This window comes from Heteronotia binoei, chromosome 4, assembly GCF_032191835.1.
Source record: "Heteronotia binoei isolate CCM8104 ecotype False Entrance Well chromosome 4, APGP_CSIRO_Hbin_v1, whole genome shotgun sequence".
Lineage (NCBI taxonomy): Eukaryota > Metazoa > Chordata > Lepidosauria > Squamata > Gekkonidae > Heteronotia > Heteronotia binoei.
Genome location: NC_083226.1, coordinates 8,620,022 through 8,646,947, shown reverse-complemented (window position 1 = coordinate 8,646,947; position 26,926 = coordinate 8,620,022). Strand labels below are relative to the sequence as shown.

Sequence of the window (26,926 nt, the reverse complement as noted above, 5' to 3'; positions counted from 1 at the left end):
TGAATCCACTGAGGTTTTTCTCCCCAAGAGTGAGGGCAGTCATGGAGAACAGTAGAAAGCCTTCCACTAGGAAATCGTATGCACTCAATTGGAAGATGTTTCAGAACTTTATGGTGAGCTCAGGCATACTCGCTGAGAAAGCGCCGCTATCAGTGATTTTCAGCTTCTTGCTATCCTTACTTGACCAGGGGTTGAACCACTCTTCTCTCGAGAGTTTACCTCTCTACAGTTTCAGCTTACCATTGTGGAGTAGACAATGCAACAGTTTTCTCCCACCCTAACAGTAAGGGTCTACTCCATTTGTACCCTACTTCAAAAGGTCCTGTTCCAGCTTGGGACCTACCTATAGTCCTCAATATGCTCACATGGTGGTGCTTCGAACCATTGGCTAAGACTGACCTTAGACTCTTGTCATGGAAGACAGCTTTCCTCATTGCCGTCGCCTCAGCAGGGTGGGTCAGCGAACTGATAGCTCTTTGTTGCAGTCCCCCATTTCTTTAGTTTCGTGAGGGAGCAGTGGTCCTGACTCTAGCCATTCATTTTCTTCCCAAGATCATCTCTGAATTTCACTCTCACTCTGAGGTGGTTCTTCCCACGTTCTTTCCGAACCCATCTACGGAAGAGGAGCAGAGGTGGCACTCAGTGGATGTCCATAGGACACTCTTGTTCTACCTTGACAGAATATGTGTGCTCCGAAAAACATCTCATCTGTTCATCACTTAGGCAGACCAGAGACAAGGACATAAGTTACCTGAACGGAGACTCTCCAAATGGCTTGTGGAAACCACTAAACTATGTTACCTGGAAGCCAGAAGCCCTCTTCCACGACCTCTGAAGGCCCATTCTACACAGGCGATGGCCATGTCCACAGCTTTTCTGAAGGCGGTCCCTCTACATAAGATTTACCGAGCAGCTACCTGGGTCATGCCAAACACATTTGTGCAGCACCATGCACTTGATGTTCATGAGAGGCGGAGAGTGATGGTTGGGAGCTTAATTTTGCAGTCTACATGCAACTGATCTTGTAAGCACCCTCCACCAGGTACACCTAAGCTTGCTATTCTCCCATGGGAGTGAAGCACAGAGACCATGACAAAGATAAACAGGTTGCTTACCTGTAACCGATGGTCTTCGAGTGGTCATCTGTGCATTCACCTTTCCCCTCTGTTGTCAGCCTAGTTGCTTTTTCTCTGTATTGCTCAGTGGTCAGAAGGAACTGGCAGGATTCTAGCATCCTCCTCTGGACATGTGCAATGGAGTTCCCAAGCATGCCTAAAAGCAGGGCAAAAAAATTCTTGTATTGGAGCTTGCAGAGCACTATCAAAGTCAGTGCACATGCCGTGAATCTCATGGGCATAAATGCACAGATGGCCACTTGAAGATCATCAGTTACAGGTAAGCAACCTGTTTTTCCGGAAGGATGGATGTTCCCAAGTGCCCTCCAATCCACTTGGAAGACAAGAATTTGTGGTAAGGACTTCCCTGTTTTCTAATGCATTTCCAGGATAAACAGCCTACTTTTGGGTTATATTATGAGTTAACGCGGAATCGAAATGTAGTCTTTAGAGTGTCATAAAGAAAAAAAGACATTAAAGGTAACTGAGAAGCAGAAAGTAAACCACTGGCATTCTGTATTTCTAACTCTGAATTTTTCTCTTAAAGCGCTGTGAAAAACCTGGAGATTTGCTGTTGTGTGAAGGACGCTGTTGTGGTGCTTTCCATGCAAATTGCACTGGGCTCCCTGGGAAGTCCTCAGGACGCTTTGTTTGTAGCGAATGCTCTTCAGGCAAGTTGTCTTCAAGCTGACCAGCGGTATTTGTATGGTTTTTGTTTGCACACTTTTATCATTCAAGCACCACTTGAGTGTTCTCAGATTTACGTTAATTTTAGGAAAATTTAAAACTCAGGATTGGTTAGTGATACTGAGAAGCTTTATTCTTCTGCTATCGGCCTAGTTGCTTTTTTCTCTGTATTGCTCAGTGGTCAGAAGGAGCTGGCAGGATTCTAGCATCCTCCTCTGGACATGTGTAATGGAGTTCCCAAGCATGGCCAGAAGCAGGACAGTGTCATGAAGACAGAGTTGCATGACTTCATGACTAACCTGGAATTATCTGTGAACATATACTTGCCTTGCACCCATGGCTAGCTGCTATGGATTCTGTAAAAGTTTGTGGGGTGTGTGGATAAAATTGTCCTGTCTTTGGTCTTTCGATCCTGTTCTCTGTAGATATGAAGGACGATTGCCTGTGGGTTGAGGCTAGCTCAAAGTATAGTCCCATCTTAGGGTATATCACAAAGCATCAAGGCACTCCATATATCCAACTGTGGCACTCCAAAGGGAAAAAACGTGCACTTGATGGTTCACTTCGGTGTCATGATGACTGTTATCATCAAGGAACATCTCTTAAAACGGGGAGGGACTGTGGCTCAGTGGTAGAGCATCTGCTTGGTAAGCAGAAGGTCCCAGGTTCAATCCCTGGCATCTCCAAAAAAGGGTCCAGGCAAATAGGTGTGGAAAACCTCAGCTTGAGACCCTGGAGAGCCACTGCCAGTCAGGGGAGAGGTGGTGGCTCAGTGGTAGAGCATCTGCTTGGTAAGCAGAAGGTCCCAGGTTCAGTCCCCGGCATCTCCAACTAAAAAGGGTTCAGGCAAATAGGAGTGAGAAACGTCAGCTTGAGACCCTGGAGAGCCACTGCCAGTCAAGGGAGGGATGGTGGCTCAGTGGTAGAGCATCTGCTTGGGAAGCAGAAGGTCCCAGGTTCAATCCCCGGCATCTCCAACTAAAAATGGCCCAGGCAAATAGGCGTGAAAAACCTCCGCTTGAGACCTTGGAGAGCAGGGGAGGGACGGTGGCTCAGTGGCAGAGCATCTGCTTGGGAAGCAGAAGGTCCCAGGTTCAATCCCTGGCATCTCCAACTAAAAAGGGTCCAGGCAAATAGGCGTGAAAAACCTCAGCTTGAGACCCTGGAGAGCCGCTGCCAGTCTGAGAAGATAATACTGACTTTGATGGACCGAGGGTCAGATTCAGTATAAGGCAGCTTCATATGTTCATATGCTAATTTCTTGTTCATTAAAAAAAATAACTGATTTCTAGTTCATTAAAAAAGAAGATTTTCCTACACTATTTGGAAGGGCTTTTTCCCTCCCTTTTGCTGTTTGCTTTAGGAGAGGAAGAGAATGCTGATCTGGCAGCGTCTGATGATTAGGTCTGGCTCTGCTGGCCGGACTATAGTGCAGCCCAGATTTTAAGGGGTTATCTTTAACCTCCTGACTCTGTGCTGAAGATTCCCTGTGACTGATAGAGGCTGGGTGCCGCCAGGTGCATCCATCTCTTCCGCGGTTGCAGGAGGGGGTGTTCAGAAGTGCAAAGTCATCATGGAACTAGAGAAACAGCTTCTTCGTAGGTCTCTTACCATCCAGGGCTTTTAGTCTCTACAGGAAAAGTGGTTCCGCACAGATGAATTGGCTCTGAGGTCCAGGATCTTTGGCTCATTGCAGATTCTTAGATTTCGTCAAGTAGAAAATTTGACAGCATGGTTTAAGTTCATTGTGCAAATCAGCGAGGGACTAGGATAACTGATCAACTGTTCAAGTGGACGATCTGCTGTCATTTGACCTCAAGGACTTTTAAGATGAGAGGGTGCGCAACAATGAAGCAAACTGTTCCATTGTCAAGAGGTGGACGAGGTAGAGTTCAGTATAACTCTACACACTGGCCCAGATGCACATTGGCTAGTTGCATGGCATCCACCACAATAGCTTGGCTTTACAGAAACTTGATAATATTGTTGTGGTTGCTTCGCAACCTCCAAAAGGGCTCTTGAGAGTTCAGTGAGCATTCTTTAAGTTATAGGAGTTACTTCTGTTATTTTGGGGAGTTCTGACTCCCAGTTTCATTTGTTTTAAGATTTCGGATTTTTCTGCAAACTGTAGACTTCAAGACCCAAGTGTCCGAGGACTGGAATGCAATAAAGCCACAAGGCTTTGTCCAGTTCTGCATGATAAAAGGACTGGATAGGGGTAGGGCACACAGATGACCTCCCAAAATGTCAGGCTGCTGAGATTTGTAAGCTGTGCAAAAGAGCATATCCCAGTCTTCCTTTGAGTCATGCATGAATTTAAAAAGCTTGTGCTTCTAGTCCAGAAGGGTTACTTGGGCAGGTTTCAGTTGACCACTTTCCACTTCCATCTTGATGGCCAGAATGAGTCGTTGTCCTGGCTTGTTTAAGTCAGGAACTTCCTCTCCTTTCTAGCGCTGACTGCGTCTGCTCCCTCCTGCGTGTGGTGATTTCTGGTCCACGTTAGTCCCTTTCCAGCCTTGCTCAGTGCTCTGTGAACTCCCAGCTGAGCTGGAACCCGAAACTGCCCAGCAACATCCAACCAGTATGAATTAGAAACCTGTGTGCTAAGTATTTTGTACATTAGATGGTCCAAAAAAAAAAGTTAAGTCAATAGGGGTGGGGGTGAGTTGAAGAAGACAAGCCCCAGATCATTAGAGCGACCTTCTTGGGATAATTAAAATGGTAGCAACATTTATTACAGCGTGTTTGTGGGCTCTAGAATTCATAAGGTTCAAGAAATGAATCCTCAGGCAAAGGAGGGGAGAATGGACATAGAATGCACCATGAGGATGAAAGGTCTTGGAATGAACACCGTCGTCTAATTCCTGATAAGTGATTGTGTATCAGAAATCGCGTCGACTTTGTTCTAAGCTTTATAGAGAACAACATTCAACTTGGAGTTTTAATTTTTTTTTTTAAAACTAGGCATTCACAAGTGTTTTGTGTGTAAAGAAAAAAAATCGGAAGTAAAGCGCTGCATCGTATCCCACTGTGGGAAATTTTACCACGAAACCTGCGTGAAGAAATTCTGCCTGACGGTGTTCGAGAACAGAGGCTTCCGCTGCCCTCTCCATAGCTGTGCTAGTTGCCACGTTACTAATCCTTCAAATCCCAAAGTATTCAAAGGTATTTAGTTTGCTTCTTTAAAGTGCTTTCTTACAGGTATGCTTATTTTCTGCGGGGGCTTTTTCACTCCACCTAACAGGGAGGCTGCGTGTGTCATCTGTGGAGGCGCCTAGTGACATGGAGAGTTTACATCAGGGGTCCTCAACCTACGGCCCGCGGGACAGATGCGGCCCGCTGAGGACGTTTATGCGGCCCGCCAGGTCCCTCCCCTGGATTTGGCAGCGCCTCCCTCCTGCTCTGGCAAGTCCCAGGAACTTGAATCAAACTTTTATTTTTAACCTTGCGGATGCTCATTCCTTAACCCTCTGGGGAGCCGCGAGAGCCACCGCGGGCTCGGAAAGTACCAGCCCGCGGCTTTGGGCTGGGCTCTGACTGGAAACCGCCTCCTCCTTCTCCTCCCTGTGGCCCCGACCGAGAAGCCCAGCAGCCACAGCCGCCAGACCCTTCTACTCCACTCCTCCGGCGGCAGTTGGCGGAGGGGAGGTGGCAGGTCAAAGGCACCACGCCTCCCCGGGCGCCCTCCCTCCCCTCGCTCTCTCTGCCCCGCCTTTCTCCTCTCGCTGCTGCCTGGCGTGGTGCGGCGCGCACGGTCGGGGGAAGTTAGCGAGCCGCTGGAGGGACAGCACAGCATCACTGCGAGCCGGAGGCTCGGGCTGGAGCTCCCAGCGGCGGCGCTGGGCACGAAACTGCGCGGGGAGAGAGGCGGCGGCAGCAGCAGGCGAGGTGAGCGGAGGGGCTCGCACGAGGCAGGAGCCGTTGGGGCGAGGAGGAGGGCGAGGGAGGCGGGCAGGGCATGCGCTGACGGGCGAAGTGAAGTTGCAGGTGCTGAGGGAAGGAGAGAGGGAGGAAGGAAGCTGCCGCACTTGCCCCTGTATTGTTTCGGACCCGCAGCGTTAGGTGGCGGTCGGCTCAGGCGGAGCAGTCCAAGGTCAGAGGCTCCAGAGAGAGAGACGCGAGCAGGCGCGTCCGCACTGACCTGGAAAGGGGGAGGGGTTCTGCCTCGGCTCTCTTTCCCTCACTTTGGGAGAAGTTGTGCGGAGTCTGGGGCTGGGGGTGCGCAGGGAAGCAAGCGTCTCGGGCGCACACGCGGGCGAAGTGGGAGGGGGGCGTGCTCAGGCACTGCCCCCTTCGGAGCACGAGTGGCGCCACATGGAAGGGCCACTGAGGAAGCTCTGCGGGGTGGGGGGATATAGTTGTGTGTGGTGAAGAGTTGTTGAGAAAACAGGCATGCAGACAGGGATACCTCTATTGTGGCTGCCCCCAGCCTGGCTGGAAGCACACACAAGTGTAGGAGAACAACACCTGGGGGGAAAAAAAACCTTGGCCTGTGTTCCAGACTTTTGGTGGCATCGGCGGTGCCCATCCGTCAAAGTAAGCGGCGTGCCTGGAGCTCGCCTCCCCCTCCCCCAGCCCTTGGCTGACAGACAGTGACTTCTCCAAAGTGACTCCCATTGAAATACTGGCAAGTTTGTTGATTTAACTTTACTTCATTTTAAATATTGTATTTGTTCCCGTTTTGTTTCTTCACTTCAAAATAAGATATACGCAGCATGCATAGGAATTTGTTCATAGTTTTTGTTTTTACTATAGTCCGGCCCTCCAACAATCTGAGGGACAGTGAACTGGCCCCCTATTTAAAAAGGTTGAGGACCCCTGGTTTACATGTTAGTATTAGAAGCCTCCAAGAACATCTGGTCCAAGTAGGCATGCATTCACCACGTTATTGGGAGTTTCAGGATAATGGTGTAGAAAAAGAAGAAGAAGATATTGGATTTATATCCCGCCCTCCACTCCGAAGAGTCTCAGAGCGGCTCACAATCTCCTTTACCTTCCTCCCCCACAACAGACACCCTGTGAGGTGGGTGGGGCTGGAAAGGGCTCTTACAGCAGCTGCCCTTTCAAGGATGGAGTCTCAGCGGCTCACAATCTCCTTTCCCTTCCTCCCCCACAACAGACACCCTGTGAGGTGGGTGGGGCTGAGAGGGCTCTCACAGCAGCTGCCCTTTCAAGGACAACCTCTGCCAGAGCTATGGCTGACCCAAGGCCATTCCAGCAGGTGCAAGTGGAGGAGTGGAGAATCAAACCCGGTTCTCCCAGATAAGAGTCCACACACTTAACCACTACACCAAACTGGCTGTAGAGCAGGGGTGTCTCATTTGTTATGAGGTCTAGATCTGACATAAATGATATAAACTTTATAACGGACACAAACACAATTAAAGGGGTTTTTTTTTTAAACCACCTTAAAATAAAACATGCTGAAAATATTAGCACCCATTGATCTTAAAGGTGCTTTCTTTGTATTTCTCCCATAGGATCCAGGGAAGTGGGCAAAGGAAGCTATGGCTCTTCCTTACTCAGGGGACCAGGAGGGGGAGGAGCCTCAGCCAATAGAAGGGGGAGAGGCTTGGCTCTGTAGCTCTGCTGTGCGATTGAGCCAGCTTTCCATCTCCCCCCCCCCCTGCCAAAGGGAGGATCCTCAGCCAATGAAGAAAATAGAGATTTTGCTCTGTAGCTCCTGTGCGATTAAGCAGGCCTTGCAAAACAAGCTGTTATGCAGAAGAAAGAGAGAGAAGGAAGCAGATGACAGCCTTGCTTGGGGGCCTAATAGGAGCCCTTTGGGGTGTTTTGACACCCCTGAATAGAGGCAGTTAGCATCCTTTAATCTGCACTTCCCGGAAGATTGTTGGGAGTTGCTTCCCTTCCTTATTGGAAGTCTCTTTCTACATCATACTGCTTCTTAACTTATTATGTTCAAGTAGATTTCTAAAATATATGAAAAGCTAGAATCCATTTGAATGGCTGCGAAAATCTATCATAGATGCATAAAATTTTGCAGCTAAAAGAATGATAGGTCTGCTGTTATCTTCGTATTATCTATATGTCTGCTATTATCTTCATATGATCTATACGTTATAGCAGAGGAAGTATTGGAAGTTTGGTGTAGTGGTTATGTGTGCAGATTCTTATTTGGGAGAACCGGGTTTGATTCCCCACTTCTCCACTTGCACCTGCTGGAATGGCCTTGAGTCAGCCAGAGCTCTGGCAGAGGTTGTCCTTGAAAGGGCAGCTGCTGTGAGAGCCGTCTCAGCCCCGCCCACCTCCCAGAGTGTCTGTTGTGGGGGAGGAAGGTAAAGGAGATTGTAGGCCGTTCTGAGACTCTGTTCTTGAAAGGGCAGTTGCTGTGAGAGTCCTCTCCAGGCCCACCCACCTCACAGGGTGTCTGTTGTGGGGGAGGAAGGGAAAAGAGATTGTACGCCGCTCTGAGACTCTGTCCTTGAAAGGGCAGCTGCTGTGAAAGCCCTCTCAGCCCCACCCACCTCACAGGGTGTCTGTTGTGGGGGAGGAAGGGAAAAGAGATTGTACGCCGCTCTGAGACTCTGTCCTTGAAAGGGCAGCTGCTGTGAAAGCCCTCTCAGCCCCACCCACCTCACAGGGTGTCTGTTGTGCGGGAGGAAGGTAAAGGAGATTGTAGGCCGCTCTGAGACTCTGTCCTTGAAAGGGCAGCTGCTGTTAGAGCCCTCTCCAGCCCCACCCACCTCACAGGATGTCTGTTATTGAGGGAGGAAGGGAAAGGAGATTGTGAGCCACTTTGAGACTCTGAGATTCGGAGTGGAGGGTGGGGTATAAATCCAATATCATAATCATTTTAAAACTTCTGCCTGCCTTGGTGGAAACCTTCCCCCCCATCCAGAGTTAGGAATTGAATCCTCTCCCCTCTGCCTTGGGAGACACTCTAAGCTATGCCAATCCGGCCCTTTCAGCTTCTGCAAGAAAGGCAGACTGTAAGTCAAGACATTTATCTTCTCATTCCCATCTAGCTTGTTTTCACTTCAGGCAGAAACAATGGGTGACTGAGGCAGAAGGTGCAGGGGCAAGCAACTCAGCCCACCGTCCATGTTGCCCAAGAAAATCCCTTCCAAGCGGGCTCACCTGGCCTGTGTGCTCCTTTTCAATGTTGCTGTGCTCTCCACTCCGATATTCATGAAATGAGGAAGATAAAGGAGATTATGAGCCGCTCTGAGACTCTTCGGAGTGGAGGGCGGGATATAAATCCAATATCTTCATCTACCTCACAGGGTGTCTGTTGTGGGGGAGGAAGGGAAAGGAGATTGTGAGCCGCTCTGAGACTCTGTCCTTGAAAGGGCAGCTGCTGTGAGAGCCCTCTCAGCCCCACCCACCTCACAGGGTGTCTGTTGTGGGGGAGGAAGGGAAAGGAGATTATGAGCCGCTCTGAGACTCTTCGGAGTGGAGGGCGGGATATAAATCCAATATCTTCATCTACCTCACAGGGTGTCTGTTGTGGGGGAGGAAGGGAAAGGAGATTGTGAGCCACTCTGAGACTCTGTCCTTGAAAGGGCAGCTGCTGTGAGAGCCCTCTCAGCCCCACCCACCTCACAGGGTGTCTGTTGTGGGGGGGAAGGGAAAGGAGATTGTGAGCCGCTCTGAGACTCTTGAGTGGTGGGCGGAATATAAATCCAATATCTTCATCTACCTCACAGGGTGTCTGTTGTGGGGGGGGGGGAAGGGAACGGAGATTGTGAGCCGCTCTGAGACTCTGTTCTTGAAAGGGCAGCTGCTGTGAGAGCCCTCTCAGCCTCACCCACCTCACAGGGTGTCTGTTGTGGGGGAGGAGGGGAAAGGAGATTGTAGGCCGCTCTGAGACTCTGTTCTTGAAAGGGCAGCTGCTGTGAGAGCCCTCTGCAGCCCCACCCACCTCACAGGGTGTTTGTTGTGGGGGAGGAAGGGAAAGGAGATTGCGAGCCGCTCTGAGACTCTGAAATTCGGAGTGGAGGGCGGGATATAAATCCAATATCTTCTTCTTTAAAAAGTAGCATCTAATGGTGATTTGCAGTCGCCTCCTTCCATTTATCAGCACTTAAGTGTGGTAAAAAAGTCTTATATGTATTGTTCCTCTGTAGCGTTTAGGGTACTCCTGGGCTGTGTCCTTTGTTTTATTCCTTGAGTAAATACCATGACACCCTTTTATCCATTCTTCCTCCCCCACCCCCTTCTCCCTGAAGCCAGCTTGCCAGCATTATCCCTTGTTACAGGAATATTCACTACAACACTCTGAAAGGACGTGAGTCAAAACAGAGCAGGATGTGAGCTGAAGAGACTAATTTAACATAAAATGGCAGTGATTAAAATGCAAAAGCGGAGTTATCAAGTGTATTCAAGAAAAGCGAGACAGACGTTTAAAGCTGTGGAGTCCGGTAGCGCCTTTAAAGACCAACAAAATTATAATCTTTCGGCCCTGACCTGGATAGGCCCGGCAAGCCCAATCTCATTAGATTTCAGAAGCTAAGCAGGGTTGGCTGTGGTTATGCGTGGATGGAAGACTGTCCTTGAAATACCCAGTCAAGAGGACAGAGGCAGGGTTTCACCATCTCTCTGAATATCCTCCAGGAGGGGTCAATCAGCAGCGGTCAACATGACTTCCAGGTGCAGATACAACCCCCCCCCCTTAAAATACACAAAAATACAAAAAAAAAAATCTAAGCTTTCAGAGTCAAAACTCTCATTGTGTCAGATACAAATAGGATGGTGTTTCGTCAACCCAGGTCAGAAGGCAGGAGGCGTGTTTCAAAGGAGAGCCCCTTCGAGACGGGATGCAAATATATAATGTGAAATGCAATCGGCTTGATCAGAGCTGGGAGATAAGCATAGAGGCCGAAAATGTAGGGAATTAGCATCCAAAATGAGATGAGAATCCTTTGTCCTTATTGAGCCTTGATGGGGGTGGGACATTGTCCTGAATTTGTTAATGAATTCTGGTGTTGTAATCTCCCTCTGAAACTTCTCTGTAGGAGAACTGCCGCTCTTAGCAGGGCCGGTGCTAGGGTTTTTGGTGCCCTAGATGAGCTGCCCACTAGCCCCCCCTCCCCCCACCCCGAAATTTTAAAAACAGAGAATTGTAGGAGAAATGAAGAAACTATTTACATTTTTTATTTTAAATTTTAATTTTTTTTAAAAAAAATTGTGAGATTAAGCAATGAAAACTGTGAGAATACTAGTTGATCCTTTTAGCTGGAGGTGCATGTGAGAAGGATGCTCTACCACTGAGCTGCGGCTCCCACCCCATGGCTCTGTGAAAGCAGAGTAGGAGCCAAGTTTTATAAACTGTAATTGGCTCTCCTTCAGCTTTTATAATTGATCCCTGAATTAATAATTAATCAATTATCCCCGAATGGTACGTCAGCACATGACTCATTCCAGTCTGGGATGGAGATGGTGCTGGTCACCCTTAATTAATTATTTATAATTAATTTATCCCTCCTGGGCTCCAAGGAGCACACTGAGCAGGTGCTTTCCGTTTTCACATTTCCCGGGTCTGTAACCCGTGGCCAAATTTTGCAGGGTGGTGCTTGGCGGGGGGGGGGGGGGGGCAGGGGTGTCATCCAGTAATAGATATAGCTGGGTGTTGTCAGTATACTGATGACACCCCAGCCCAAAACACTGCACTAGCTGGGCAAGAGGACACATTTAGGTATTAAGTAACATTGGGGAGAGGATTGCCGCCTTGGGGACATCTGCTTGACACCCTACCTTCTAACGTGTACCTTCGGAGACACCCCCCTGTCTCCGAGCAAGGAGAAATGAGGAAAGCCATTTCAGGTCTACTCCCTGAACTCCCACGTCAGTGAGGCAGTGGGTCAGAAGACCATATATGACCATGTTGAATGCTGCTGTGAGATTGATCCAGCTGTCTGCGGAGATTGTCTGTAAGGGTGACCAGCACCATCTCCATCCCATGACTGAGGCAAAAACCAGACTGGAATGGGTCCAGTGCTGAGGTATCATTCAGAAAACTCTGAAGGTGTTCGACTATCACTCTCTCAATTCCAGAAAAGATAAGCTAAAAACCGGGCAGTAACTGTCTGGATCAAGAGTGGTACTACCACAGTCTCTTTCAGACCCTCTGACTAGACCCCTGTCTCCAGGGACAGATTGGTAATGTCTGTCAGTGGGCCCTGTGTCCTCCAATCACCTGCTTTCACCAGCCATGAGGGACACGGATCCAAGAGGCATGTGGTTGGCCTAACAGTACCCAGGATTCTGTTAACATCAGCAGAGGAGAGCAGGCTAAAGTTGTCAAAAACTGAAGCCATAGGCAGCCTGGCAGCCTCCACAAAGAAGCTCGCAAATGCCTTGCAACTAATGGCCAAATTACTAATTTTTTATTCCTCTCTGTGAAGAATGTCAGAAATCTAATTAGCCTAAACAATTGTGCTGGGTGTGAGCTAGTGGATGTGATGGAGGCTGAGTAGAATTTCTTCTTTGCAGCCTTCACCGCCACCTCATCGACCTTCATAAGCGCCCTATAAGATGCTTTCGTAGCCTCATCATGAGCATGCCGCCAAACTTGCTCAAGTTATCTGAGTTCATATGTCATCCCCCAGAGTTACATCGTATACCAGGGGGATGACCGTTGATAGGAACAGAGAGGACATCAGGGAGTGACTTCGACGGCGTCAAAAAGATGGGAATTCCAGTCTTCCATCAGCTCATTCAATGAGTTACCGGAAGGTACTGTATCCCGCAGAGAATTCTGGAACCCAATTGGGTCCATTAGTCTCCACGGGTGAACATAAATTAACTCCTTCCTGTCATATCGAAACATCCAACTGCACCTTCAAGACCATGTAATGTGACCATGACACTTCCACCTTTCAAGTCAGGTCCACCTCCATCCCCATACCAAAGATCAGATTCAGTGTGTGATACGTATAATGTATAACGTCAGAAGATGACCAAATGAATGAACCTACAATGGATGGCAGGTGTTGTTGGGTCCAATGATTGTGTTATTGAGAGTGTATAAGGGGACAAAGTTCACTGATGTTCCATATTTTAAAAAAATAAATCCAACTTCTACCTGGGAACAGTTTTTGAGCACAGTGCCCACGGAAAGGAAATGTCCCCAGATAGGAAGTACTAGGAAGTTCTCAAGTATAGGTCATTCAGCAACAGGTAAAGCTGCCTTCCAAGGACCAGGAAGGCATAAGAAGCCATTTGGGGAGGGACGGTGGCTCAGTGGTAGAGCATCTGCTTGGGAAGCAGAAGGTCCCAGGTTCAATCCCTGGCATCTCCAAGAAAGGGTCCAGGCAAATAGGTGTGAAAAACCTCAGCTTGAGACCCTGGAGAGCCACTGCCAGTCTGAGAAGACGATACTGACTTGGATGGACCAAGGGTCTGATTCAGTAGAAGACAGCTTCATATGTTCATAATCTTGGGGGAGGGACAGTGGCTCAGTGGCAGAGCATCTGCTTGGGAAGCAGAAGGCCCCAGGTTCAATCCCCGGCATCTCCAAAAAGGGGTCCAGGCAAATAGGTGTGAGAAACCTCAGCTTGAGACCCTGGAGAGCCGCTGCCAGTCTGAGAAGACGATACTGACTTGGATGGACCAAGGGTCTGATGCAGTATAAGGCAGCTTCATACGTTCATTTTCTAAGAGGCAGGATCTTCCACTAATTCCGGATTGTCTTCTTGCTTGGTCCTATAGAGCTTTTCAGGTGCTCCAAAGAAAATGACAAAAATGTCATGCAAGCGCACACACAACCACCTCCAGAGAACTGAACAAAGAAAAGCCGGGGGAGGGGGGGGCTGCAATAAGAACTTGGCACCAAGGAGGGGCTGTTGCTTAGTGATAGAGCATCTGGCCTGCAGAAGGCCCCAGGTTCACTCTGGCATCTCCAGTTAAAAAGGACGAGGTCCTTGGTGCTTTTGCATGTTTTACCTCCCGGTTTCAGAGAGGAGTCACAACTAGTTTTCAAAAAAGCGCTCTGCTGTTGTTAAAGCAATGCTGCAAGCTGAGAGCCCCCGTTGCCACCTCTTGTAGAGGATTTGGAAGCCCCTGTGGCTGCTGCAGGGCCGAACAGTGGGGTTGAAAGCTGTCACTTGGTTGGCTGGCGTCTGCCCTCTGTCATTTACAGCATCCAGGCAGTAGACCTATTGGCTGGAAAGGTTGAACATATGAACATATGGAGCTGCCTTATACTGAATCAGACCTTTGGTCCATCAAAGTCAGTATTGTCTTCTCAGACTGGCAGCGGCTCTCCAGGGTCTCAAGCTGAGGTTTTTCACACCTATTTGCCTGCACCCTTTTTTGGAGATGCCAGGGATTGAACCTGGGACCTTCTGCTTCCCAAGCAGATGCTCTACCACTGAGCCACCGTCCCTCCCCTAGTTACTTAGTCTGTCTGGAGTCTCTAATCCTGTGAGGGGGAGGAGTCTCTGGTCTGCCTCGCTGAGTAAGGTGTTGTTATTCTGCCACAGCAACAAGTTAATCTCAACACCCAGAGCTGTTGGAGCATCTGTTGCTAAGGAGGCCAAAACGGTAATTCTTCTCTGTACTAAAGTAGGATTAAGCTGTGTAGAACTGAAAAAAAAAATAAAATTTAAATATCAAATTCAGGTATTCATCAAGTAACAGATTCACAGCTGAATTTTTACGACTAAGATTTCACTTGTGTATTTCATATTGCAACTTATTGCTACTCAGTAGAACTGTAACAATAATTCAAACTTGTGATTCCCACTTCTGTTCCTTGAATAATCTTGCTGGTCTCAGTAGATGAGGAGTGGCCAACGGTAGCTCTCCAGATGTTTTTTTGCCTACAACTCCCATCAGCCCTCGCCAGCATGGCCACGCTGGCGGGGGCTGATGGGAGTTGTAGGCAAAAAACATCTGGAGAGCTACCATTGGCCACCTCTGCTGTAGATGAAAAGTAAGCACAGCATTATCCTAGGATGTGACCGTTTTCAAATTACCCAGCATGATAAATCAAGAGACCCATTAATAGATAATGCCTATCATGTTCTCAACGCTGAAGTGGTGAAGACAGGGACACGTCTGTCAGGACTGAATTGTTTCCAAATGCTTTCAACAGGAGACAGGATATAGAACATAGAACTGGGCAAGGCGAGCTCGTAGAACCCTTCTGCCTCCCCTGCTTTCCCCTCCAAACGGCCTTTTGGGGGGTCTTTAGCCATTTTTCTACAGCTATGACTTTGTGGCTTGCAGTTTTTCTGTCAGCATTCCTTAAAATAATCACACACGTTTTTTAAAATATCTGCCAGGCAAAATGATGCGCTGCATTCGCTGCCCAGTTGCCTACCACTCCGGAGACAACTGCATTGCTGCGGGATGTGAGGTGATCAATTCAAGCAACGTTATTTGCACCAACCACTTCACTGCCACCAAAGGGAAAAGCCACCATGCTCATGTGAATGTAAGCTGGTGTTTTGTGTGCTCAAAAGGTAAATAATTGGGAAGACTCTTTAAATTTCTTATTCTAAATACAGCTTTATTTTAATGGCATTTTGCTCTTAGGTTCAAGCTGCTATTCTGGGAGAGCCAGTGTGGTGTAGTGGTTAAGTGTGCGGACTCTTATCTGGGAGAACCGGGTTTGATTCCACACTCCTCCACTGCTAGCATGGCCTTGAGTCAGCCACAGCTCTGGCAGAGGTTGTCCTTGAAAGGGCAGCTGCTGTGAGAGCCCTCTCCAGCCCCACCCACCTCACAGGGTGTCTGTTGTGGGGGAGGAAGGGAAAGGAGATTGTAGGCCATTCTGAGACTCTGTCCTTGAAAGGGCAGCTGCTGTGAGAGCCCTCTCAGCCCCACCCACCTCACAGGGTGTCTGTTGTGGGGGAGGAAGGGAAAGGAGATTGTAGGCTGCTCTGAGACTCTGTCCTTGAAAGGGCAGCTGCTGTGAGAGCCCTCTCCAGCCCCACCCACCTCACAGGGTGTCTGTTGTGGGGGAGGAAGGTAAAGGAGATTGCAGGCCATTTTGAGACTCTGTCCTTGAAAGGGCAGCTGCTGTGAGAGCCCTCTCAGCCCCACCCATCTCACTGGGTGTCTGTTGTGGGGGAGGAAGGTAAAGGAGATTGTGAGCCGCTCTGAGACTCTTCGGAGTGGAGGGCGGGATATAAATCCAATATCTTCATCTACCTCACAGGGCGTCTGTTGTGGGGGAGGAAGGGAAAGGAGATTGTGAGCCGCTCTGAGACTCTTCGGAGTGGAGGGCGGCATATAAATCCAATATCATATTCTATTCTGAAAGCGGTACATTTCTTTCCTTGAGCATTCTTTCGTTATACTGAAATGCTTTTGATTTTCCACTTACGATTAAGAGGAGAGGAGAAGAATAGTATATTTAGAATCAAAGATTTCCATTTCTAACCCAATGAATGTGTTTATTTTTTTCTCTGTTTTACCAGTGTGCTATACTTTGTAGTTACTGTCCCAGTTTGAGCAATCAAAAACAAGGGAGTACAAAGCAAGCAGAATTGTGTCTTGTACTCTTTCCAGCCAGCGTAGTACAGTGGTTCAGGTGCTGGAGTCAAACCTGGGACAACCAGGTTCGAAGCCCCACTCTGCCAAAAAGGCTAGCTGGGTGACCTTGGAGATATTACAGTCTCTCAGCATAGCCTACCTCACAGGGGTGTGTTATCCCAAACGGGACCAACCCACACGCAAGCCAATACCAGGAGAGCCAGTTTGGTGTAGTGGTTAAGTGTGCGGACTCTTATCTGGGAGAACCGGGTTTGATTCCCCACTCCTCCACTTTCACCTGCTAGCATGGCCTTGGGTCAGCCAGAGCTCTGGCAGAGGTTGTTCTTGAAAGGGCAGCTGCTGTGAGAGCCCTCTCCAGCCCCACCCACCTCACAGGGTGTCTGTTGTGGGGGAGGAAGGGAAAGGAGATTGTGAGCCGCTCTGAGACTCTTCAGAGTGGAGGGCAGGATATAAATCCAATATCTTCATCTACCTCACAGGGTGTCTATTGTGGGGGAGAAAGGTAAAGGAGATTGTAGGCCGCTCTGAGACTCTGTCCTTGAAAGGGCAGCTGGTATGAGAGCCCTCTCAGCCCCACCCACCTCACATGGTGTCTGTTGTGGGGGAGGAAGGTAAAGGAGATTGTGAGCCGCTCTGAGACTCTTCGGAGTGGAGGGCGGGATATAAATCCAATATCTTCTTCATCTTCTACCATACATTGAGGAGACCAATCCTGTAATGAATCAAACTTTTAATGCATTAAGAAGGGGAAGGATTCAAACCATCCTTCCCAGATTAGTGGAACAAGCAGCAAATTTGTACAAATCACAATCAAAGAAACCCCTACTGATAAACTGAAATTACATGTCTTAGCTCATTTTCCAGTTACCATATTAGTACAAACATATGAAGCTGCCTTATACTGAATCAGACCCTTGGTCCATCAAAGTCAGTATTGTCTTCTCAGACTGGCAGTGGCTCTCCAGGGTCTCAAGCTGAGGATTTCCACGCCTACTTGCCTGGACCCTTTTGGGAGATGCCAGGGATTGAACCTGGGACCTTCTGCTTCCCAAGCAGATGCTCTACCACTGAGCCACCATCCCTCCCCAAAGGATTACAACATTGCAGGTGCGCACAAGTGACCTTTTGAAGGGTCCAAGCATACATCAAAGAGCTTCTTAGTAGTTCAAAGAATACATTATTTGGTTCAAAGAGCAAGCATCCCACTAACCTCTTCAGTGTACAGACTGATATAGAACACAGATAATCTTTGCTAAATTAAGTAAATACCAGTTCTTCCACCTCCCACTCCTTTTGCCAGCCAGCCAGGTAAACCAAAGGTCACTCATTTACTAAGAATACCGTGTTGTCTAAAATCTATAGGCAGAGAACTAAATCCTGCCCCCAAATCCTTTCTATATCATGGACATTTTATTAAATCCCCAAACTAAATCTGGGTCCATCAATTGTTGTTTGAGGATATTGTGGGGAAAAGAAGAATGATGTGATAAGCCATGTTGGGTCCCAATTAAGGTGGAAAGTGGGCTTATAGATAAAATAAATAAAAAGTATTCCTTAAGTATAATAGGAATTTTTGACCCTTACTGTGAATCTCTTACTGATTAAGCTGTTGTATACGCCCTAGGATTTGCATGGCAGTAGTGATTCTTTTCTGAGGCAGTTTCAACGAGTAGTCGTGTTGGACTGCCATAGAACAGCTGGATTTGAGTCCAGTAGTACCTTAAGAGACCAGCAAGATTCTCAGGAGATGAGCTTTCAAGAGTCAGCTTTTCCCTTTATCAGACACTTCATCTGAGAAAGGGGAAAAACTGACTTTCAAAAGCTCACCTCCTGAGAATATCCTCTGTCAGATGACGTGCCTGACAAGGGGAGCTTTGACTTTTAACCCTGTTGGTCTCTAAATTGTTCCTGCACTTTCCTGAGGCGCTCTCATACAAAAAAGCAAATTGATTTATTGCAGATCAGTGGCTCCTAGCCAGCTACAGGATAAAACGTAAGTGCATCGTGTCTGCAGAAGTACAGCCTCGTAGCTAAAACCATCAAGAGCAATCTCTATGCAGAGGCAGACTTTTGTCCACAAGTTTCTTTCTCTTGTTAGGTTCCCTACACACCAGAAGGTGCATGCTGTGTTCCCCTTCCTGCGACAGCGCCGATAATCTGTTCTTACTGTGAGCCCACTAGTGAGCAGAGGGATCTGTAGAAGGGGATCTAGTGCAGTTCCCTTTCTTCTCCTAAAGGATTATCCGGAGCAGCCGACTGCAAGAATTGTACGCATCTCGTACAGACCCCCGGCCTGTTGCTGTGCTCCTGGATTTGAACTGGTTTAGCAGGGTTTTGGCCTGTTTTCCTTTCTGTTAAAATGCTGACTGTCGTACTGCTTTTTGTGCAGGTGGAAGCCTTTTATGCTGTGAGTCATGTCCAGCAGCATTTCACCCGGATTGCTTAAACATCGAAATGCCAGACGGAAGCTGGTATTGCAACGACTGTAAAGCAGGGAAGAAAATCCACTTTCAGGATATTATTTGGGTCAAACTAGGAAATTACAGGTTATGACTTTTTTAAGATGAACTATTTAATGTGAATCTGCAGGGTTAATAGTCGCTGTTAAAAACACAGAAAGAACCCTGCTGGATCAGACCAGTAGTCCGTCTAGTCCAGCATTCTGTCTCAGTGGCCAGCCAGTTCCTCTGGAGGACCAACGACTGGGCATAGAGACTGAGGCCTAGAAGCCAAGGCCCTCCCTCTGATGTTGCCTCCTGGCTCTAGGATTCCGAGGTTGAGTGCCACTGAATGTGGAGGTTCCCCTCAGTCATCTTGGCTTCTAGCCATTGACAGACTTAACCTCCGTGAACTGATCTAATCCCCTTTTAAAACAGTTCGTTCCTGTTGCCATCGCAATATTCTCTGCCAGCAAATTCCACATTTTACTCACTCTCTGTGTAAAGTAGTATTTCCTTTTGTCCATCCTGAACCTCCTGCCCGTTAGTTTCATTGGATGCCCTCGAGTTCTAGTATTTGGGGAGAGGGAGAAAAATTTTCTCTTTGTCAACTTTTTCCACTCCAGGCATAATTTTATAGTTTTTGTAGTCTTTTTTTCTAAATTGAAAAAGACTCCTTAGCCTTTTCTAAGAGGGAAGGGACTCCCATCATCTTCGTTTCCCTCCTCTGTACTTTTTTCCAGCTCTACAATGTCCTTTTGGAGATACGGTGACCGGAACTGAACACCATATTACAATATTGGACGTTTTGTTCTCAGCCCCATTCCTAATAATCGCTAACATAGAGTTTCCCTTTTTCACTGCCGCAGCCCAGTTGGGTGGACGCTTTCGTTGAGCTGTGACCCCCAAGATCTCTCAATCTCAGCAAGTTCAAACCCCAGTAGCCTGAAGTTGGGGGGCGGGTTGTCCCTTATTATTTGCATTTTGTCTCCTTCCCTTCTAAAAAGGGATCATGGGGTGGGTGGGAGTTGGTTGGTCATAGCTCATTCGGTTCACTGAATTTGTATAATGGGATTAAGATGAAACTTCTCTCACCAGCATTTATTTGTCTTGGAAACAAAATTCTCAAAGGCTTCCTTTTCCTCTCTGGTAGGTGGTGGCCGGCAGAAGTCTGCCACCCAAAAAATGTCCCCCCAAATATCCAGAAGATGAAGCATGAGATTGGAGAGTTTCCTGTGTTTTTCTTTGGCTCCAAAGATTATTACTGGACACACCAGGCTCGTGTGTTTCCCTATATGGAAGGAGACCGGGGAAGTCGATACCAGGGAATTAAAGGGATTGGAAAAGTCTTCAAGAATGGTATGAGTATGTAACTTTACAATAATAAGAACGTAAGAGAAGCCATGTTGGATCAGGCCAGTGGCCCATCCAGTCCAACACTCTGTATCACACAGTGGCAAATATATATATATTTGTGTGTGTGTGTGTGTATACTGTGGCTAATAGCCACTGATGGACCTCTGCTCCATATTTTTATCCAATCCCCTCTTGAAGCTGGCTATGCTTGTAGCTGCCACCACCTCCTGTGGCAGTGAATTCCACATGTTAATCACCCTTTGGGTGAAGAAGGACTTCCTTTTATCCATTCTAACCTGACTGCTCAGCACTTTCATTGAATGCCCACAAGTTCTTGTATTGTGAGAAAGAGAGAAAAGGACTTCTTTCTCTACTTTCTCCATCCCATGCATAATCTTGTAAACCTCTATCATGTCACCCTGCAGTCGACGTTTCTCCAAGCTAAAGAGCCCCAAGCGTTTTAACCTTTCTTCATAGGGAAAGTGTTCCAAACCTTTAATCATTCTAGTTGCCCTTTTCTGGACTTTTTCCAATGCTATAATATCCTTTTTGAGGTGCGGTGACCAGAATTGTACACAGTATTCCAAATGAGACCGCACCATCGATTTATACAGAGGCATTATGATACTGGCTGATTTGTTTTCAATTCCCTTCCTAATAATTCCCAGCATGGCGTTGGCCTTTTTTATTGCAATCGCACTGTAGTGTTTACTTCATCACCATACACTTGTTTAAGAGATGAAAACAGCAGTCCTAAACTGGTCTACTCAGAATCCTGCTCGGGTCCATTCGATCAGGCTTACTCTCAGGAATGTGTTTTTTACTCTCAGGAATGTGTCGCCAAAGACACAGCAAGACCCCTCCCTCCTGTGGAACGTCCTTCCCCTTGAGATTTGCCTGGCTCCCATTTTACTTTCTTATAGGCAACAGGTTAAAATGCTACATCTTTTTATCCAAGCTTTTAATTACCCAAGGTTTTATCTTATCAGCCTTTTAATGATTAGCTTCTGTTTTACAATATTTTATGCTGTTTGCGTTTTTAATTGTAAGATGCCTTGAGCGGGATCTGAAGAGGCAGCATAGTAGTAATATTCAAAATAAGTAAATAAAACAAATAAATCCCTTTGATCTAGCCAGCCCTGTCAGACACAAGATCTACAATTCACACCATTGCCTACACAACTCTTACATTTGACAGGATTATCATCCAGATTAACAACATTTGAGCACTGATGAACTGATGCCTTCTCACTGTAAATGCTTCTAAAATAGCACCAGTCAAGCATGATATTTCTGATTATTGAATCAATATGTATTCTATGCTCATCCTTCCCCCCTTTCTCCCTTTTCTTCTCCTTTTCTGCATAAAGTCTTCTCTTCAAAGCCCCCCCCCCAAACCTGGTAACTCTCAATGGTTCAGGATATGCAAGTAATCTTGTCATTTTAAAGCACAATGCCTCTCCCCCGAGTTCCCATCCATATGCCTTATCAGTAAACTAGGAATGTTTGGGAACCAGGAGATGTTGTAGTACCCAAATGAATAGTTGCAATTCACATCTGTATGTTATGCTTTTGAAGTTATCTGAAACTTTGCCTTTGAAGTAGCCTTTAAGATTCTATGCTGTGTGACACTCTATCACTTCCAAGGTTTTGTTCCTTGGAGCAAGTATTGGATTATCAATAAAACGAGTCTTTGATTCAGACAAAAGCTTGATTATTCAAAATATCGATGCTTGACAGCCCTGTCCAGATCTAAGGGACTTAATTGGCAACAATTCAAACTTTGTTTCAGTTTGTTTATTTTTTAAAAGATGAAGGTAGTCCCCTGTGCAAGCACCAATCGTTTCCAACTCTGGGGTGACGTCGCATCACGACGTTTTCATGGCAGACTTTTTTGCCATTGCCTTCCCCAGTCATCTACCGTTTCCCCCCAGCAGCTGGCTACTCATGGAAGGCTGAGTCAACCTTGAGCTGGCTACCTGAACCCAGCTTCCACTGGGATCGAACTCAGGTCGTGAGCAGAGAGTTCAGACTGCAGTACGGCAGCTTTACCACTCTGCACTACGAGGCTCCCTTGTTCCAGTTACCACCTACAAAAGCTGAGCTGCTTATGATTCAGCTGATACAGAAGCACTGGAGAAGAATGGGCCTGTTTGCTCTCTTGTAGGCCTGCAAAGGGCCTCTAGGGGGCATAGGGAGTCAAATTCAGTGTAGATCATCCAGTACTTGACCAAGCAATCTTTCAGCCTAGCTCAGATCCCTCAACTCGTGGATAAACCACACAGATGACTTTCTGCAAGGCTGGAAAATGATGCTGTCCGTTGCCCCTAGCTTAATTTATTGCCTTTGACTGCTAGTCTACTACCACTGGGCAGGAAACGGTGGAACATGAAAGGAAATGGAAGCAGAGGAGTTTTATTTGTATCGCTTTCAACTCCTGCTTGGGATTAGTAAAATGTGCTGGAACGCTGGCGTTGCAAGGGCACGTTAACTCTTTCTCTCCCTGCCCTCTAAGTCGTAAGTGAAGGCTTCTTTCCCCCGTTCCTTGGTATCCACTCTCAGCAGGGTGTTCCATTCACGGTTGTCTCTTTTTTTGTGGAACCCAAAGGATCAAACTTCCCTTACAGCGAGCACAAGAACTATTTATGGGGTTTTGCCAGAATGCAACAACGCTGGTGTTTTGAGGCAAGGCAGCTTCTGTTTGGAGAGAAGAGGTGGCTGCTATGAAATCCATAATGTATCTCGTGGGACCCGTACGGCTTGAGTGCTGTCCTATATAAGCTGGTACTGCAGGAGGGGACCAAAGAGAAATGCCTGTCTTTTTTTTTTTAAACTCCTGTACGGAATTTCCGGGAGCCAGAATCCATCTTTTGTGTTTAGAACGCATCATTAAAAAGTCAGGATATAGTAGATCTCATTTGAATTCTGATGATTAACATAGAACACTACATAGATTTCAGTTGCCTCATTTATTTTTTTCTGAATCAGCCAACCTAGAGAGGATGCAAATGATACACCAGGGGTGGCCAAACTGTGGCTTGATAGCTGCACGTGGCTTTTTCACACATTTGTGTGGCTCTTGAAACCCCCACCGCCCTGTCAGCTGGCTTGGAGAAGGCATTTGTCTCTTTAAATCACTTCTCCAAGCCAAGCCAGCTGGCAGCTTGAAGGAGACATTTAAAATTGCTTTCTTTCCACCTCTCTCTCCCTCCTGTTTTCCTTCCTCCCTCCCTCCCTCCTTCCTTCCTTCCTTCCTTCCTTCCTTCCTTCCTTCCTTCCTTCCTTCCTTCCTTCCTTCCTTCCTTCCTTCCTTCCTTCCTTCCTTCCTTCCTTCCTTCCTTCCTTCCTTCCTTCCTCCCTCCCTCCCTCCCTCCCTCCCTCCCTCCCTCCCCCAAACATCTGACATTTATTCTATGTGGCTCCTACATTAAGCAAGTTTGGCCACCCCTGTGATACACTGATAAAATGCTCCAGGCATTTTGCCAGCAGATCTTGTTTGCTGTGTGTGTCTGTATGTGCTTGCGCAAATGCATACCATCTGTGCCTTCTGGATTATATGTTGCGGTACGTTTATACGGATGCAATAATTTGTCCCCACCATTTCTGGTTTTTTGTTTTTTTTTTAAAGCTTTGCAAGATGCTGAAGCACGTTTTCGGGAAATTAAACTTTGTCGGGAAGCCAAAGAAACTCAAGAAAGTGAACGCAAACCTCCTCCTTACAAACACATAAAGGTAAGACGTTTGGTCTCAAGTGTACTTTTTTTTTCTTCCGTCCTCTTCATTGTGTCCATTATTAATTACATTGGGCAAGATTGGTGGACTTGTGATAGAGCAAAAAGATATTGACAGATGATTCAACAAGAAATTTCTAAGATCTTGGGATATGACTCAAAAAAGATGCAGGGATTTTTCTGTTGGGATTACAAATGGAAAAATTTCCAAAAGAAGATAGAACTATAATTTGGTACTTGCTCTCAGCTGCTAGAACATTGTATGCGCAGTTGTGGAAGCAAGAAAAAATGCCAGAGAAATGGGATTGGATTACAAAAGTTATGACATGGAGTGAAATGGACAAATTAACAAGAACTTTAAGAGACTATGATCTGGAAGTTTTTAAGACGGAATGGAAAAAATTTAGAAGATATGTAGAAAAAGAGTGGAAGATAAAAGGTTATTGGACAATTTTTGATAATGATTAAGTTTTAGAGGAAAGGAGAATGTTATTTTTTTTGTTTTCTTGTTTATTAGTTAAGGTTACCTTTAAATATTAGTAAATTGAGTTAATAACACCGGCGGGGGTCAAGTATCGGGGGGAGGGGTGGATAGAAGGTAATATATGGGATAGATTAAAAAAGGAAGTTATTAATGTTACAAAAATTGAGATTGATACTACATGTTACCAAATAAAATTGTTTTAAACAAAAAAAAATTACATTGGGCAAGATTCTCAATATACAGACCACTATAATATATAAGAATCTGTAGAATGGAAACCCTAGAAGAACAGATGCATCTTGGGAGGGGGGGGAAACCCTGCCAAGTGTTTTCAGAGCATGTGCATGCCTGGGTAGGGCTGTGGGCCATTAGAGGTTTGATTGCCTATGCAGATTTTTACAAAGGACGCCTTGGCCACGGCTGCCACCACAACAGTCTTCATGGTGTAACGGAAGGTAAGCAGTGGCAGCCATTTTGTGGCTCGCTCTGCCACTTGCAGCAGCCATTTTGTGTCTGCGCCCGCCATTCTGTGTCAAAATGGGGAAAATGCCCACAGGCTCAAAAAGGTTGGGGGCGGGGCCTGCTTCAGTAGTCAAGCCACTAATGGGCACGTGCAGTGCTGATAACCAGCAAAGAACAGGAGATGGATTTATGGGAGAGGAAAGAAAGGGGTGGGGTGGGGGGTGGAGCTTAAAGGATAATGAGTTTGTTGCGTTATAGTTTGCTTTTGGGGAGGAATCATTCAATGACTGTTCCAAATCTTTTATTTGTATGTATTGTTTAGGTAAACAAGGCTTTTGGGAAGGTTCAGATTTACACTGCTGACATTTCTGAGATTCCCAAATGTAACTGCAAACCCTGCGATGAAAACCCCTGTGGCCTTGATTCGGAATGTCTGAACCGGATGCTGATGTATGAATGTCACCCACAAGTATGTCCAGCGGGAGAGCGCTGCCAGAATCAGTGCTTTACCAAACGCCAGTATCCTGAGACAAAGATTATCAAGACGGACGGCAAAGGATGGGGCTTGGTTGCCAAGAGCGATATTAAAAAGGTATGCCTTAAGAGAGCTGAGTCAGTTCACAGAAATCAGGACAAGACACTTCAGTTTGTTGGTAGGGAAGTCCTCCCGACTTGCCTGCTTTTTGGATTTCCCAGTTTTCTTTTCACAAGAGTATCAAAGGCTACAAGGATTAGGTAGAAGAAGCAGGGGACTTGAACTGTCATCCCTCCCCCCCACCCCGCACAAGTTCTTCTTTCCCTCCCTGTAGCAGCCCCCACAGCCTCCCCGCTCCCTTTCCCAGCTTTCCTCTTCTCCTTCCAGTCACCTTCTTTTGTCTTTAGAGATGAGAGGAATTTCACTGTCCCTGCAGGTTCAGGGTTTTGATTCTTGGCATGGCCTGCTTAACTAAACTCAAATGGAACTGTTGCCTGCATTTTTAGTGCTCTGTTCTGTCTTTGTGGCATGCTAAAGCCTGGACCACATCGGTTGTCAAATGGGAGGGGGGAAACAAACGTTGGAGTTTGATTTTCCCATTGGGCTAGCCGTTGAGTCCAAAGGGCTAGTCGTTGAGTCCAAAAGATGCTGCTTAATAGAATGGGTTTTGATTGCTGAAGGATTTAGTCAAGGAGCTTTAAGATTAGCACAAACACTAATCTGGGATGGCCAGGTTTGATTCCCCACTCCTCCGCATGCAGCTGCTGAGTGACCTTGGGTCAGTTCACAGTTCTTGAAAGAGCTGCAATTCTTGAAAGAGCTCTTCTCAGATTATAAATCTAATCTCTGCTTCTTGGTAAAGAATATTGGAAAATGAGCCAGATAGTGATACTGGACATGAAACAAATGTTCCGAAGCTTAAGGTCAATGTTTTGTCCAACCTACCTTAGCACTGGTAGAACTTCCTTTGGCTGGTTTTCTGTATTTTTAGCAGCTGATACTCTCTGTTCTTCAGGGTGAGTTTGTCAACGAATACGTCGGTGAGCTAATTGACGAAGAGGAGTGCATGGCCAGGATCAAATATGCTCATGAAAATGATATCACATACTTCTATATGCTCACTATTGATAAGGTATGTATGGTATGTTTAAATGTCTTGATCCAGTATATCATAAGCATCAGTCACTGCCTAAAAAAACACGGTCCAGGGTGTTAATTAGTATACAGTTTTACAGTGATGTTTTAAAGAAAAATATTTATGTTGGATAATTTAAAAAGAAACATTGAGATTGTTCGATACATTCACATTTTTAAAATACCCCAGTAACACCTCTAGATCATAGAATCCTAGAGTTGGAAGGGACCTCCAGGGTCATCTAGTCCAACCTCCTGCACAATGCAGGAAACTCACAAGTACCTCCCCCTAAATTCACAGGATCTTCATTGCTGTCAGATGGCCATCTAGCCTCTGTTTAAAAACCTCCAAGGAAGGAGAGCCCACCACCTCCTGAGGAAGCCTGTTCCACTGAGGAACTACTCTTGTCAGGAAGTTCTTAATGTTGAGCCGGAAACTCTTGATTTCAATAAACAAAACTTCCCCTTGTCCTTTGAAAAATTTGCTGACATTTATAGTACCAGATATTATTGTGGGCCATTGACATGTAACTGTCTTCGTGGTGTATGATACCACTGAAAAAGAGCTTTATCACCCCATT

At 46.7% G+C, this 26,926-nt stretch overlaps 1 protein-coding gene and 1 non-coding gene across 2 annotated transcripts in view; both read left to right on the top strand.

Moving 5' to 3' along the window:
- NSD2 (nuclear receptor binding SET domain protein 2) overlaps window positions 1–26,926 on the top strand; it is a 118,880-nt gene that overhangs the window by 83,524 nt on the left and 8,430 nt on the right. Inside the window, exons 12-19 of the mRNA XM_060236754.1 lie at window positions 1,663–1,786; window positions 4,767–4,967; window positions 15,050–15,229; window positions 18,655–18,811; window positions 19,857–20,062; window positions 23,688–23,791; window positions 25,059–25,328; window positions 26,227–26,343. Coding sequence (XP_060092737.1) covers window positions 1,663–1,786; window positions 4,767–4,967; window positions 15,050–15,229; window positions 18,655–18,811; window positions 19,857–20,062; window positions 23,688–23,791; window positions 25,059–25,328; window positions 26,227–26,343 — 1,359 coding nt within the window. The remainder of the gene's footprint in view (window positions 1–1,662; window positions 1,787–4,766; window positions 4,968–15,049; window positions 15,230–18,654; window positions 18,812–19,856; window positions 20,063–23,687; window positions 23,792–25,058; window positions 25,329–26,226; window positions 26,344–26,926) is intronic.
- On the top strand, window positions 2,414–2,488 carry TRNAT-GGU (transfer RNA threonine (anticodon GGU)). Its single transcript has one exon. It is a non-coding gene; the product is annotated as a tRNA-Thr (tRNA).